The sequence below is a fragment of the Heliangelus exortis genome, chromosome 23 (genome assembly GCF_036169615.1).
Source record: "Heliangelus exortis chromosome 23, bHelExo1.hap1, whole genome shotgun sequence".
Classification (NCBI taxonomy): Eukaryota; Metazoa; Chordata; class Aves; order Apodiformes; family Trochilidae; genus Heliangelus; species Heliangelus exortis.
Window position 1 is genome coordinate 663578 of NC_092444.1, and position 15437 is coordinate 679014.

Sequence of the window (15437 nt, forward strand, 5' to 3'; positions counted from 1 at the left end):
AGAAAAGAAAATGGGAACATGAGGGGCAAAAAGAAAAAAAGCTAACTAATGTGTGCTTTGCAAAATTAAATGCACCAATCTTATATGTTTGATGAACATAGGAAAACAGAGCATTTCCTCCAATATAATTTAAACAGAGCTATTAATAGAGCATCTCTGTTGCAGTTTTGACTTCATTATTTTCGAGACTAGTGCATAGAAATTTTCTGCAAGTTTGTGTCTGGGAATCTGTGGCTCAGATGGTACATGTAGCACGAGCACTATGTTACAGTATTGTAATATTGGTGTCCTCCTTTGCCAAAACACAGTTAGCCTTGTAGGAAGAATGAAACCATAGGTCATAACTGAATAAAATAGGTCAGACCAGATGTTGCTTTAAAATTTTACTGTATCTTTAATATTTACTGAGAAAGTATCAAGTGGCGAGTCATTAGATTATTAAAGTAGGCAGACTGTACATGGAATACTTCAAACAGCACTAAAAGAAACTTGCATAGCATGCTTGAAGTAACTTTTTCAGTAGTCACACTGGCATAATTGCTCATTAAAAAATTGTTCTATCTAAACTTTTACTTGGAATTTAGAAGCATAAAAGCCTACAAAAAATTGGCATTTTTAGAGAAGGGAAAGAATTTGTTCCTATAAGCTTTTTAGAAAGTTCACGATATTGTCAAGACCCCTTTTTCCAGCTGAAAATGACAGCCAGTCACTATTAAATGTATTGAAGATTCCATGGAATCCATCCTCAAGGTGGTACCAGGTCACCTGGACATTGTTGTCCTCCAATCTCTTCTTGTAAAGCAAACCATCATCCCTCAGCACATCATATTCACAAGTCAAGATGAAAGACTCAGGCAGCTGCTGAATAACAGCATCTTCAGCCAGCAGAGGACACAGGTTGGGCTCACAGAATCTTTTCCCTGACTCACTGACATCAGCTGTGCAGTCGAGTAGCACGTGTGGTTTGTAGCCTCTGACCTTAAATCGTTCAGGGATGTTGTCTGGACTCACCCACTTCCTATAGTTTAATTTGATATCTATAGGAATATGAGAGCCCTCCAAGACCTCTTGCAGATGCAGTGCATCCCCATTTAAGTAGAGCAAAGCAAAGCAAGCAGCTCGTTCCCGGGACAGGAGAGGCACTCCTCGGTTCTGCTGATAGGATGGTAAATTGAAGTCCAGTGCCTGAAGTCCTGGGTAGATCAAGATCTGAGCACGTAGTTTGGGGAGGTCTGATCTGCCCACAAGAGTGTGGCTGACAGCAGCTGCTAGATTGCCCCCAGCACTGTCCCCACAGACAATGACATTGTCAGGATCCACACCATAGTGCTGGGTGTTCTTCATGAAGTGTATGGTAGCATTCAGACAGTCTTCGTATGCAGCAGGGTATTTGTGTTCAGGAGCCAAGCGGTACCTGAGGACACAAGGGACATCAAGTGTGAGAAGGAAATATTAGTTTTAAATGTATTGCTGGGAATACTCATTCCTGCATGCAGCAATACCCTGGTTGCTTCAGGTTTTTCTTTTCCACTGGCTGATCATAAATGAACTGGAGCTAGTTTGACCAGGTAGTGCAGACTAATGTATGATCTATGTAGGACATTGCTCAGGTCTTTTGCAACACAGGAGTACTCAGCTGCCAACTATGTCTGAGTTTTATTGACAGTCATTTAATTGTTTTATGATTTAGCTTCCCATGTGTCAAATACAAATGTCAGTATTTCTGATTTGTGTCTTTTTGACAGTGTAACTGTATCCTCATTGTTATGTCCAAATTGTTATGCCAGTATATTGATGATTATATTAGATTGTCATTCACAAAGTGCTTCTGTAACTATCAAGCAGAATAAGGATTAAATAGAATATATGGATTTCTGTCTTTTACCAGTTTTGAGACTTGAATTTCAAAATGTTGATTCAAAACTTCATTCCAAAGCATGATTTGTGGTGTAGTCAGGCAATGAAAGCAGCCTGAGACAGTCTTCAGTGGATCCAGGCAAGAGCCAACTGAATTTGTAAATCAAATGGTTGACAAATCCCACAGAAATGTTTCTCTGGGAATGGTTTTTGCTACGGTCAGGGAAGCAATGGGTTGATGTTTTCACTGTAGGAAATAATCTCTAAAAAGCAGCATGAGGAAAGACTCACCCAACAGATACAACCAGTGACTGACTTTCTCTGGCAATGGAACGGCACAGCTTTTCATAGGTCTCTGAAAGAAACACATTTGGTAGGGTTTAGGTTTGTTTTGGCTTATTTCTTCCAGAGTACTAATGTTATCTGTTGCTAAGTCAAAGAATTGCAAGATGGAAGTACTCTCTACTTTTCTGTTCCTTCATAGCTCCTCAGTCTTTTGTACCACCTCATCTTCCTGTCCCCTGTGTTTTCTTCCCTCATATCTCACTGTCCTTGTCTTTAACAAAACTCACATAATGCACTGCAGTTGTGCAGCAAATTCTGACAGCAAAAGTTAGGAGAGTGCACGTGTGGTTATAGTTGAACTTTGGAACTGCTACAGATCAAGTGACCATCAGCTTTACCATTTATGAAGTAGGTACTTCTTTAACTAAATTATACTCTTTTTTCTGTTAGACATCTTACCAAGGTTTCCAAATACCCATCCTCCTCCATGGAAAAACATAATTCCTCTCCTTTGGCTGCCAGATGGAACTTTAGGCTGATAAATCCTTACAGGCACTTTCTCAAACCACATGTCCTTGATGAAGAGCTTTGGGTCCACTCCTAGAGGCTTCCCACCTTGCAGGTACCGGACAAAGCTGATCTGACTGCAGATGCCAATATTTTCCAAAATCTTTCCCTGTTCAAAGGCAAAGAGATTAAGTAGTTCATTCAAGAGATTCAAAAGTAAAGAAACTGTATGGGCAGGATACTGAGGATTTCCAAGTCATGTGTTTTTAGGGCGATCATAGAATACTTGCATGGTTATACAGGTATCATATAACTGCTCAGATAACTATGGCATCGTGAGACAGTACATGAACAGCAGAACAAAATCCCAACACAATGCAGCATTAACAAAGATTGGTGAAATAGATCCCTTTGGTTGCTCACTGGGTCCTTTACATGACACTGAAGAGGAGTTTGGTTTTCACTGGTTATTCTGTTACTGCCCGTGACAGTATGTGAAAACATTGCAAAAGATGATATTTCTGGTGCTGATTTTCACGATAGGGACAAGTAGAGTTGACTAAGTTGAGAATATATTTGATAATTCCTTTCTGATTCATCTCAGAAGTCTTCGCTGATGTTTGTGATGCACCGGCAAGAAGATCTCAAGATATTTAGAAGCCCTATACTTCTGGTTTTTTTTCTGTATGCCATAATGATATTCATGCTAGGCACAGCAAGATGAAAAGAATAGACACAAGAGCTACTGGTCCAACATAAATTCACAAAAATAATGATAAAAAAAGGCATACCCTCTCTTTTGAAACACAGTATTTAGCCATGCCAAACCAGTACATTGGTCCTTACGAAGATTTGGATCAAGCTCTTAATATTCAACATTTTATTAGAGTTATTTCTTGTTATACTGCCAGGTCTGTATGGATTGTCAGTACAGTGTTATGACTGCCATTGCATTTACCTGTGAAAGACCTTTTCTTCAGTGCCTCCAGCTATTTACAATGTTCTTCCTGCCTGATTTTGAGGCTGAGGAAACTAATACATGTTACAACTTAGAGATTTTACTTCATTGTAGAAACCAGTCTAAGTGACTCTGTATAAAAACATGATAAAATGTTTTATTCTTTTTTATTTGCTATTTTCCAAGCAGAAATGGACCAACTGCAAAGAATATTCTCACCGGTGCATTCAACTTACTTGGTTTCTTTTGTACTGCTTTGTTTACATTGCAGCATACAATCCTGGTTTATGGTGATGATGGGCAATCTATAGGTGATGATAAAAAGAGAACTGGCTTTTCTAGCTGCTTAATCTCTTCCTAATTACTACTTGTGTGCAGCCTAAGCATGAGAATATATGTCTAGAGTTCTTCACTGTAATCTAGAACCAATTCTGAAATGTCCAATTTCTAATTTTATCTTCAAAATCAATACATAACTCCTCATCCCTACATCCAAGAAAAGCTTGAAAGCATGACCCAAAGACATCTGATATATTCTGAACCTAAAATAGAAATTATCCAATATATATGAGTTCTTAGTCAAATTATTGCTAGGTTAGCACAACTTGTTGCAGTCAGGCTTTCAAAACCTTGTGTCAGGCAGCACTTGCATACTTCCCAGTGCAGGGCTGTAGCAATGCAGCAGAGTGTAGAAACTCTCCTGCAGGTTTATTGAACAAAACTGAATTTCTAAGTACTACATGCAGCATGATATCCATGCCCTGCTTGTTTCTCTGAAAATTAATTCCAAGCAGAGTTTCAGTGTTCTTCCCGCAGAAATCCCCGGGAGGTCACTTACCACCACAGCTCTGCTTATCAAAATGATGTGAAGGACTCGGAGCTTCACAGGCTGATTCACTCCAGGAGGAACTTCTGAGTTGGAGAAATCAAAGTGAATTGCCCCCATGATCAACAGGGCAAATCCAGCCACAAAAACTGCCAAGAATAACACTAGCAGTGTGTATACAACTGCCATTTTGCTGAGCAGCAAAGTGATCTGGAATGTCTTTGAGTTGACTTTCTCAGATATCTTTGGCTTGTTACTTCCTGATTCGTTGTTCCTCGTAATGTTGCTCTGGTAAAAACCTTTCTCCTCCCTTCTGCAAATACAGTAGAAGGTATCTTTCCCTCCCCTGCTTTCTTTCCCCTTGCTCCCTTTATTTTACAAAAGGTAAGTTGGTCAATGTCCTGAGTTCATTAAAAGATCTGTGCCAGCATAATTTTGGAATTGTTTCAAGAAACCAGTCTTTAGCTGAGAGGAGAGTGTTGGGAATAAACTGCATCACTGTTAAATTAACTAGGAGTGGAAACTAGAAACAGAGCATTTGTGTGCTTTGAGTTTGTGATGCTATAAACACTATTCCAAAAAAGAGTTTCTCTAGGGTTATGCAGAGATAGGAGCCTGCATATGATGATTATCCCTCTAAATGGGCCAAATGGATTGTCACCAGTGGTTTTTCTGAAGGGCTCACTGAAAAAATTACATTATTACCCCAATCTTGGGTTTGTTGTTGTTTTTTTTTTTAATATTTGTAATTTTTTCTAAAAGAAGAACACAATTCAAGAACAGCACAGGGAGTTTAGACACCTGATCAGGTTCCCTTGTATTGGGTAAACCTCAGCAGCTCCCAGTGTGCAACAGGCACAGCATGAAATAACTCAAGGTAACCAGGAATTAAAGTTTCAAATCAAACTGTTTTATCTTGTTCTGACTGTAGAATGGGATTGTGCTAATGTGGAGTTGCTGTAGTTCAAATGATGCTTGAAGTATTAATTGTGAATCTGAGTCAGCAAATTTTCAAACAACTGGGATGCCAGAACATTTTTGAAATTGCAGATTCCCAGGGAAATGAAAGAGGAAAAAATCTAACTTCATTAAGCAGCCATGTTAAAATTTTTATTTTTAAGTTAAATTGTAAGTGATCTGGGGAAAGTACTATGTCATTTTAGTTAGAAAATTAATTAATAATGAAATTTTTACAGTCAGAAGTTGAGTGGTTATAATAGAGTTTGTGGTCATCTTAAAATACAGAGGAGTAGAAGTAGAAGAAAATTATTTGTTTAAAACCAGCTAAAGCCCAGATTAAAAAAACAATAGCCCACCCAATGGTGTTTCTGGCAGTTATCTGATCATATACAATAATCTTGGGTAGTCCAGTGGTCTGGTTAATTAATTACTGTGCACAGCACAGATTTAACTGGGTAGAATTAGCAGGTTTGTGGTATCTGTTTGCCAGTGTTGTGTTATTTCTTTCACCTGAGGTGATAATTTAGATTTATCAGTGAGTGAGTGTTTCACAAATGTAACTTACTCTTGTAACAGAAATATTTGAAATGCAAACTTTTATTTTTGTTGTTGTTGTTGAAAACATCACAAAATTGCCACAAAATTACAGTGATAATATATATAGTGTTGTGCTTCTCTTCCTTCTAACATCTGTGATCTTCAGAACTTTTTCAACAAATGTAGCATAACAGGTAGTCTTGAGCATAAGATATTCTTGAAAGAAAGGGTACAAAAAGGAAAAGAAGTTTCACTTCACTTCCCTAACAGGTACACACAGTAAAGTTTAGGGATTGCCGTTTCCAAAGTCCAAGAATCAAGTTCCAAAAGAAACCCATCATTTCTCTGGTTCCAAGCAAAATCAAACCCATATTAATTCCAGTTCATTAATTCAGACAGAAGTCTTTCTTTTGACTGTGCTTTTTCAAGAAAAGCATAGTTTTTGTGCAAAGTAGCTCTAGAAATTAAAATGCATAGCTGCAGCTTGACTCTGACATCAGACTTCACAGATCCTGGGTCATTTGGCTCTCCATCTGGTACTATAGATATCTCTTGTCTCTCTTCAGCATTTCTGGGCAGTCAAAGCATCTTCAGAAGAGCTGTTCTTGCTGCTTGCCTTCAGCATGTACCAGCCATGCAAAGATCACAGAACTGCAAGAGTTGAAGTGAAACACACTGTGCCAGGTGCCTCTCTTTTGCATCTTGATCTTACTGGTGTGATTTTATAATAATCTTTTCTAGAATGGTAGTGCTTTAAATTATCTTGACACCTATTAGGGAGCTGCTGCAGAAGCAGAAATGAGAAAGCATGAAATGCAGTCAGAATTGAAAACATAAATCAGAAGTTCTTACATTCTTTGCCAAGTACAAAGTTGACAGGGATAATACAAGGCTTGCATCTTTTTTTTTTTTTTTTTCTGAAAAATACTTTTATAAATTGTTTATATAATTCACAGTGTTATCCATTATCCTTTTTCCAGATAAAAAGGAAAAAATCCCATAGCCAAAAAAGGCTAAAATTCCATGGAAACCACTCTCAGAATGATACCAGGTTACTGGAACACCGTTGTCCTCTAATCTCCTCTTGTACAGGAGGCCATCATCCCTAAGGACATCAAACTCACAGGTCACAATGTAGGCTTCAGGGAGCTGGCAAATGATGGAGTCTTCAGCTAAAAGTGGGGAAAATGTTCCTGCTAGGATTTCTTTGATTGCTTCATGGACTTGAGGCTTATAGCAGGTGGTTTTCTGTGGGACGTAGCCTCTCACCTTAAATTCATCAGGAACAAGGTCGGCACTTACCCACTTTTTATATTTCTGTCTCATACTCTCAGGAACGTGGCAACTGTGTAGGACATCTTCCAAAATGGAGGGGTCTTTGTCAAGGTAACGACAACAGAAGTAGATAACTAGCTTACGGTACAAGATGGGGACTGAAGCATTCTGCTGGTAGGAAGGCAAATAAAAATCTAGCCCCTGTAGCCCTGGGTAGAATAAGACCTGAGCACGAACTTTGGGGAGATCTCTTCCATTCAGCAGTATTTGGCAAATAACTGTAGCAAAATTAGCTCCACAGCTGTCTCCACCAATGATGATGCGAGCAGGATCCACGTGGTACTCTTCTAAATTCCTCATAAAGTATAAGGTGGCATTCAGACAATCAAAATACTGCCCTGGGTATGGGTGTTCAGGAGCCAAACGATAACTGAATTGTCAAAGATATTGTGGTTATTGTCACAGTAATAAGATATGAATTTTTATTGTTCATGATTGATTGGTACAGTAATACTGTAGGCCTTTTTTTGTAAGTTTTAAAGATTATATTTGTAACTAGTGTAGATCAGAAAAGCAGACTCAGGGTGTTACAGCTATTTTAGTATACTTGGCCCGTAAGCACAGTTATAAATTAAATGAAAGGTTGAAGTGAAAAATACAGAGCACAGTCTAAAATAGTAAATATTTTCAGTGTGTTTTTCAGAAATGTTTCAACTGTGAACTGTATTACCATAAATACTTCTGTGTAAAAGCAGCACTTACCCAACAGACACAACCACTGAGTTGCATTTTTTGGCAATATGTCGGCAAAGTCTTTCAAAGGCTCCTAAAGAGAAAGTTTATCAGAACTGATGTTTTAAGAATCAAATATCCTTTGAAGTGAAAATACAGATCCTTGAACATGTGCTCTGTGGAAGGCACTGCAACGTGAGAGAGTAACTTTTGCTATCCACAGTGTTCTTCACATGGTGTTGTATTTTCTGTTTTTTGGTCAGTGGCTGTTAGGGCATAATATAAACATTTAAGAATGGTAATATTAGGTAAAAACAGGAGTCTGTCTGGGCTGGAAGCACATCTTAGCTGATGGTCAACAGCAGATGTCTAAGATAAGCATAATCTGAGGACAAATATACAGAAATCAGAGGCATACAAGAAGTAGAGGCTCTGTTTGCTTGTTCTGTACCTATTGTTCACTACTTCCATTTGCAGACATTAACTCTTGTACTGTAAGAAATGGAGGATAAGTATTCTCTGTTTCACTTCTCTTGCTTCTCATAATTTAGTAGATATTTAGTGCATCTGCTTTCATCTGTCTTTTCCAGCCTGAAGTCACAGTGTTCACTTACACAAAAGCACTTTGCTCACCTGGGCAGCCTCTCTCTGAGTCTTTCCAATATTCCTGTGTATTTTTTGAGGTGTGGGAACCAGAACTGTAAGCAGTATACTGTATTTAGATGCACCATGGACTTATTATAATATCATAAAGAAGTTTCTTGTTTTATCCTTTCCTAGTAGTAATTCATGGGATTTTTTTTTTTGCTTTTTGATTGCTACTGTGCACTAAGTATTTTCAGGCAATTGTCTGCCACAATCGTCATGCAAGGCAGCAGACTGCTTAGAGTCTAATGTTTTATTTATAAAGTTAGGATGTTCTGCTTACCTGTTTGCCCTCTCTACATTCTATTTCACCTGTCATTTTTTGTCTAATACTTTTGTTATCATAAATACATTCTGCAGTTTTTCACTCATCCATTTACTACCTTGTTGGAGTTAGTATCCCATTTTTTCTGATTTTGAATACATTTTGTAGCACTGGCATCAGCACAGATCCCCTTGCAGGAATCTCACAGGAACCCCCCACAACTTTTCTTTTCTTTCTGTCTTCTAATCATTTTTTATCCAAAAGAAAGTCCTTGCCTCTTGTGTCATGGCTGTGTAGTCTCTTTAAGAGACTCTTTTGGAAATCAAAGTAGGTTTTATCAACTCAGTCTGCATTATTAATGTTATTTGCTGCCTCTCTTAAAAGCTTACATTGAATTGTGAGGCATGACTTCCACTTGTATGAATCTTAAGGAGTAAGTTACATTTATCTGTCCACTGATTCTCTTCCTCGTGACGCCCCTGCTAGTTGAGAACTTCAGCCTGAGTATGATGGGGATTCCCCAAGGCCTTTTCAAAGCTTGCCATTCTGTTCCTTGCTTTCCTGTTCCAGGTGCCCCCAGGAACTCACATGAAAGGTCAGGTAGTGCAGGCAGTGTGTAGGTGTGGGTCTCACATGGTATGTGATACAGCTCCCTCCATCTGCATTGTGCAACAGCAATTGTGTTGTGAACTGCAACTACAGCTATGCAACTGTGGTATGTTTGTTTTCTTCCAGCAAAGATCATAGAGACCACTTAGATCACAGGGGTTTATCTCTTGAGTCCTCACTGCCACCCAAATTAGAACCAGAAGCATCACAGCACTCAGACAAACGTGGTCTGCAGTAAAACAGGGGTGGATTATTTCTGTCACAGTGCAGAATGGGATCTAAGTTACTAGAAGTGACACTGGTGTTTCTGTGTGATGCTGAATGAAGGTAGGCAGACTCTCAGACTCATTTGCAGGTTCTGAAGTTTTCCTTACATAGTGCTAGTGGAGCCTTACCCTTTGAAACAGTAAAGGATTCAAAATGCACAAAGTTCCCTGTTTGAGCCCTTTTTGGAATGAAATCTCGATTTCCATGGCAGGTGCCTCAGCTTCAAGACAAAGCACACACAGACAGGTTCCAAGGGAAATAAAAATCATCCAGTCCCAACCTGTCTGCATGGGCAGGGACACCTCCCACCAGCCCAGGGTGCTCCAAGCCCCATCCAACCTAGGCCCTTCAACACTGCCAGGGATGGGGCAGCCACAGCTTCTCTGGGAAACCTGGCACAGGGGCTCAGCACCCTCACAGTGAAGAATTTTTTCCTCATGTCTGATCTAAATCTGCCTTCTTCTGGAACAAAGCCATTACCCCATGTCCTCTCCCTACATGCCCTTATAAAAAGTGCATCCCCAATATATTTACAGATTTTAAAAAATGTATTCTTTAAATTCTTTCTTGGACTATGTTATATCTCTTAGGTTTCCTTTGATGCATGGACTCCAAGTTGAGAAACACTGACTTTTGTAGTGTTTCTACACAAAAGTTGAGTACTGAGCACAGAAGTGTACCTTAAATTCTGTACTTTCAGAGCATTGTTCCTGTGAGTAAAGCCAGTATGTATTCTTTGTTGCAACAGTATTGCCATTTTCATGACACTATAACTACTCCAGAAAGCAGATCAAGGTTGAGCATCACCTTAAAAGGCTTTTAAGTTAGATTTCCAGAAAAGATGGAGTACAGAGGAGGAGGGAAGAGTCATGGATTCTAACCTTTACTCCAGGACTGGTGCTGTATCTTATTTTAAGTTAAGGTAGTTAAGGTCCAAGCACATCCTCTGAGCTGAACTTCCCTCACAGGGACCCAAGCAAAAGTGTTTTGTTATAGTGGTCTCTCTGCCCCCACAGCTGATTCTTTCTATGAACAGCTTCAACAGGAAAAGGAGCAGAGTCCCTCTGCTCTTAGCTGACAGCTGATTAAGGCATTTCTGGATCACAGTTCTGGATTTAGAAGCCTCAGATCCACTAAGAACTCCTTCATCAACCTCCCCTGTGGCCCATAGAAGGTAGAAATGTGATTACCCTTACCATGTGCTAGGCTAGTAATTCTGCAAGGTGTTCTGCTGTTAGTATTGAGATTAGAAAGACTGTTGGCATCAGGAAGGACAGGTGAGATATTGACTTACACGTCTGAAGGTAAAAATACAGAGGTTTTGATTTGATTTTAAAAATAAAACTTGCTGATTTCTTACTAATGCTCCCAAAAGTGCCAGCTCCTCCATGAAAATACAGTATTCCTCTTCTTTTGCCAGTAGGTGGCCATTTAGGCTGATAAATCCTCAGTGGTACCTCCTCTACTTTGAGATCTTTGATAAGAAGTTTGGAATCTCTCCATGGTGGTACTCCATCCAGCACAGCTCGCAATAAGCTTAAATCACCGCAGATCCCCAGCTTCGCCAAAAGCTTGCCCTGTTGAAAGAATTCAGAAGAAGTGGAGTTATGTAGGCTTGCTTCTGAATAGAGAGCATGGTCATATCTAGATTAAGTTCAACAGGCACAACATATCGTTACATTTTTGTATGTAGAACAGTTTCCTGGTGTAAAGTGGCTGCCATTTGACAGATGCACTGAAACATCCAAATAAGCCTTTAAGATCAGTCAGATTAGTTTTATGAATTCATCTCACATGGTTGGGTTCATATTAACAAAGCGTACAGGCTTCAGGGGAGTGAATTGCTGTTTCTTTCCTTTTTTCTTAAGCTATGATCTCCCAGCTCCCAAATAGTCTGCCAAAACCAAAGTGAAATCCCAGTTTTAAGGAAGTTAACTTACCGAGATCAGGGTTGTGATCATCAAGGAATGGAAGAGACGAATCTTCAGAGGTTGGTCAATTCCAGGTGGCAGTTTTGAATTGAAAATATCATAAAATACCCCTACCAAAACCACTATTGGTATTATAACAGGAGACATGAAAAACAGTCCTAATATTGCTAAAGTTGTATAAACAGATGCCATTTTGCGTCAATAGAAGTGAGCCTCGTTTCCAAGTGTATCTGAGGTGTCTTCAGAGGAGATTAAGCACTCCCTTCATAAGCAGAAGTTAAAAGTTCATTAATGTTGCAATACCCTAATTTTCTCCACCCTTCTTTTGCTTATGATACTATTGGCAACACTTCCCTATACTTAAAAAAGGGGAGGGGGAAGCTTTTACCCTTAACAAGAGGTGGAATTCAAAGTATATGGCTTTGGTTTGTATCATGAGGTCTTCAGAACAGTGAGAAATGATTGTTCAGAGGGGTCCTTGTTTGAAGGTTGTGTTTGATTTGATGTGGATGCATGATGGATGGACATTCCTGTTGTAGTGGGATGTGGGACTGCTTGCAGTTGTCATCAAGGTATGTATTTCTTGGAGAAGAAAACTATTCAAATCCACAATTTTTTTTGAAACTTCTTTTCATAGTGCAAGTCTTTACACACAGTGAGATCTCTCCAGGTTTATGGTTGTGCATTGGGAGATTTAAGCTACTCTTGTTTCTGGTAGAAACTTTTCACTAATTAAACTCTCAGGAATTGATGTGCATTGTACTTCCTGTTTGTCATTCAAAGTTGAGGCATCATAGAAACATCTGTATTAGTGAGGGATGATGAAAGTTGGTGATAATTATTTGGTGAGATGATTTTTCTGATTTACAGCCAGAATTTCATTTCTCACACAATTTCAAAGCTCCAGGTTGCAATTTTTTTTCCTGTCCTGTCTCTTAAAATGAAATTTAGGTCTGAAAACTGAATTAATCCTTAGCTTCATTGCACAGTATTTGAAGCAAAGCAGTCATCACACCTGATTTGCACAATCTGATTTGCTTGTGGAGACAAGAATCAAAGCAACGCAGATTTGCACCAACACTCATGAAACAGATGAATGGTCAACTGTTCACAGTGAGGGTTTTTTTCTTTGGGGCTGCCTCTGTCTGACAGGGAGCACAAATGTCATGATACTGCTGGTTCCAAGTCTCAGACCGTAGAGGGATGAAGCCAAACCCAGATCCCTGTGGTCAGTGCTCCTTCTGTCCTGAGCTTACCAATGTTTATCCAATAGATAAACAGATAGAGACATTTACCAATGTTTATCCATAGAGCTTTTTCTGCAACACAGCAAGGGTCATCCTGCTGGTGGGTTTGGTTGTTAGTTCTGTAAGTAACTTCTAGGTAGTGTGATACTGTAGCACAGCCTGTGGGATTTTTATTGTATATTTATTTTGCTATATATTTTTCGTGGGTTTTTCCCCAATTGTTTTTGAGATGTCAAATTGTCCAATAAATGTCTTACTCCCCTTCAGTCCACTCTGTGAAGTGAGCACCTGGCATCTTTGCAAACAAAAAGGCTTTTTCTCTTTCCTGGCAGTAGATAGTATATGGGTACTAATATTAGCTCCTTAAGCTGTAGGTGTTTGCTGATGTGTTTTGCTTTATCAGTTCTTCTATTCTCTCAGCAAGCTCATTGCAAAACCCCAGCTTTGACAAGGTGTTTACCCATCTGTAGATAAGAACAGCTTGACACTAGGCTAAAGAAGGTTGAAGAGATCCCACTAAGCTGGAGAAAATTAGCAGAGCCTGCAGTTTGGTATTGTAATGTGTGTTATGGATATGCATACAGTTCTTTATTCTTACAAAATAGTCAGCTACTCAGATTTTACAAAATTGATACTTTATTATTTGAACATAGTGTTGCTGGAGGCTGACATATTTTGTATGATGGTGAGTACAGAATTGATGATAATTGAGTAAATTCTTCCTATTTTCTCATCAGCAAGCCTCTGTGTATGCCGGAGCTTAGTCACCTCTACAATTAACCCTTTTCTTAATTTTTCACCATATTTCTAATGGTCTTGGATGGGAAGGTGAAGTATTACAACAATACCTGTTCAAAGAAAGATGATATTTGCTCTTTTTTTTCCCCTCATTTCACCTGTCAACGTTTATAAGGTTGCTGTAGCTGTTTATAGATAGATATCTCTTCATAGACTGAGAATGCATAAAGCTCATCAGCTTCTCAGTTGTTTTTCACCAGCAGAGGCAGGCAGCTTTCAAACCAAACACTGAGAAAGGCAGCAGTGCCAAGGTAGTTGGTGCTAACGAGTTCTGGAATGTCATGTGTTACTGTTTTTCTTGTTTCTTTCTCCGAAATACTGCAAAAAGTTTCAGGTCTGATTGTAGGCTGTGTTAGGAAACAGTCTACAGTTAGCCTATAGTTAACTGACTACCATGGAGCTACTCTGTAGTACAGGAAATACTCTGAGGATTAACTAATGTGTTGTAAAGTAGCTGGCTATGATGACTGAGGGATTGATTCTGTCAAGTGTAGCCAAGCTTAATAACTAACTGGAGGGAATAAAGCTGTGAAAACAAGAAAAAATATAATGTGTTCCAACAAAGAATTAAAAGCAGAAATAATGGTTTCTGATAAATTACTGTTTTTAATGTACATTTCAAAATTAATATCTGGTAAAGCCTGGCTTATTTGTTTACTCCAGATGATTTAGTAGGACAGTTAGACTTTCTAGTGCAATTTAGCTAATTTGGTTTTACCAAATAGAGCATGAAGAAATTTACTGTCCACCAGTTCACATTTCTTTTCTTGTATGTGTAAACAGGTGACTGAAAGCATCTAAGACTTCTTCATACCTGTAAGCCTTAGTCTTCTGATCTGTGAGATGGATTTAGTTTGCCCTTTACATTGCCAATAAGAAGCCTGAAGAAGTTACAGCTAAATGCATGCTCTATGATACTGTTTTTTAAAAGTACTCTGTATTTGCTTCATCTACTGCCTTCTTCATTTAGCCTGCCCCCCACCCACCTTTTGGTGTCCTCCCTTTTTGTTATCTCCATCTCCCCACCCAAATTAGTAGCTACTCCCTCTGCACTTTGCTCTTACTCATGACTGAAAGACATCTTTCATTCAGTTTGCCATAAAGCTTTATTTTAACCTTTCTTTCTCAAAGTTATTAAGTCTGTGCCTGGGATTAACATCTGCTTACAAATTCTGCAGTAAAAAGCTGCCCTGTATTAAAAAAATAAAAGGAAAGTGATTGCAATTATATTTGTTGAAGTGTGGATGAGTTCCTGAATGTGCTGTTCTGTTCCTCAGAGTGAAGGAACTCTGCTCCACAGGAATGGCATCCAAGTAAGCTGCTCTGGAACATCCACCTGGGATTTCATGGCTGGTCACCACTTCAAAATGTATTCTTACTAATCCTTAAGTATCTTGAATGTAAATGTAACATCTGCAACTGGTCTTAATTTGCTTTGGCGAGGTTTGTCTGAGGCTGGTACTCTAAATACTTAGGTTAGCAATTTATTCACTGTCAGGAGAGAGTCAGCAGAGACAATGAATCATTGAGATAATGGGCAATCAGAGGAAAAAGATGGACAGGAATAAAAGCAACCATGGTTGGCAGGTTACCCCTGTTTAGTTCAGGAGCAATACAGAAAATGGGCATCATAGGCAAAGAATAATGTTAATGCTTCTAGATAAATAATATTATGAGTTAATAAATTTAGAATGTTTTCTCATTGCCTACTTGCTGCTGTATATTGCCTTTTTAACTG

At 38.9% G+C, this 15437-nt stretch overlaps 1 protein-coding gene across 3 annotated transcripts; it reads right to left on the reverse strand.

Annotated features, from left to right (window-relative positions):
- Window positions 1-370: 370 nt before the first annotated feature.
- On the reverse strand, window positions 371-12064 carry LOC139806783 (arylacetamide deacetylase-like 4). Of its 3 annotated transcripts, none has more exons than XM_071766884.1 (4): window positions 11664-11917; window positions 2602-2818; window positions 2149-2212; window positions 371-1414 (listed from the first exon to the last, which is right to left on the reverse strand). In XM_071766884.1, the coding sequence occupies exons 1-4, from the start codon at window positions 11844-11846 to the stop codon at window positions 640-642; spliced, it is 1239 nt and encodes a 412-aa protein (XP_071622985.1). In that variant the 5' UTR covers window positions 11847-11917; the 3' UTR covers window positions 371-639. The 3 variants fall into 3 exon arrangements, with proteins under 3 accessions (XP_071622985.1, XP_071622987.1, XP_071622986.1); XM_071766886.1 differs by lacking the exon at window positions 11664-11917 and adding an exon at window positions 4446-4739; XM_071766885.1 differs by lacking the exons at window positions 371-1414; window positions 2149-2212; window positions 2602-2818 and adding exons at window positions 5973-7635; window positions 7968-8031; window positions 11084-11300 and having other exon boundaries at window positions 11664-12064.
- Between the last annotated feature and the right edge of the window lie 3373 nt (window positions 12065-15437).

What these genes read in the sequence shown, in the direction of transcription:
- LOC139806783 (XM_071766884.1), bottom strand. Translation starts at nt 11,846, where the DNA reads ATGGCATCTGTTTATACAACTTTAGCAATATTAGGACTGTTTTTCATG. An exon ending in TGATCACAACCCTGATCTCG is followed by an intron (nt 2,819 to 11,663) that starts GTAAGTTAACTT and finishes GCCTTTGAACAG; the next exon opens with GGAAAGATTTTGGAAAATAT. An exon ending in TCACTGGTTGTATCTGTTGG is followed by an intron (nt 1,415 to 2,148) that starts GTGAGTCTTTCC and finishes TTGTGTCCTCAG; the next exon opens with GTACCGCTTGGCTCCTGAAC.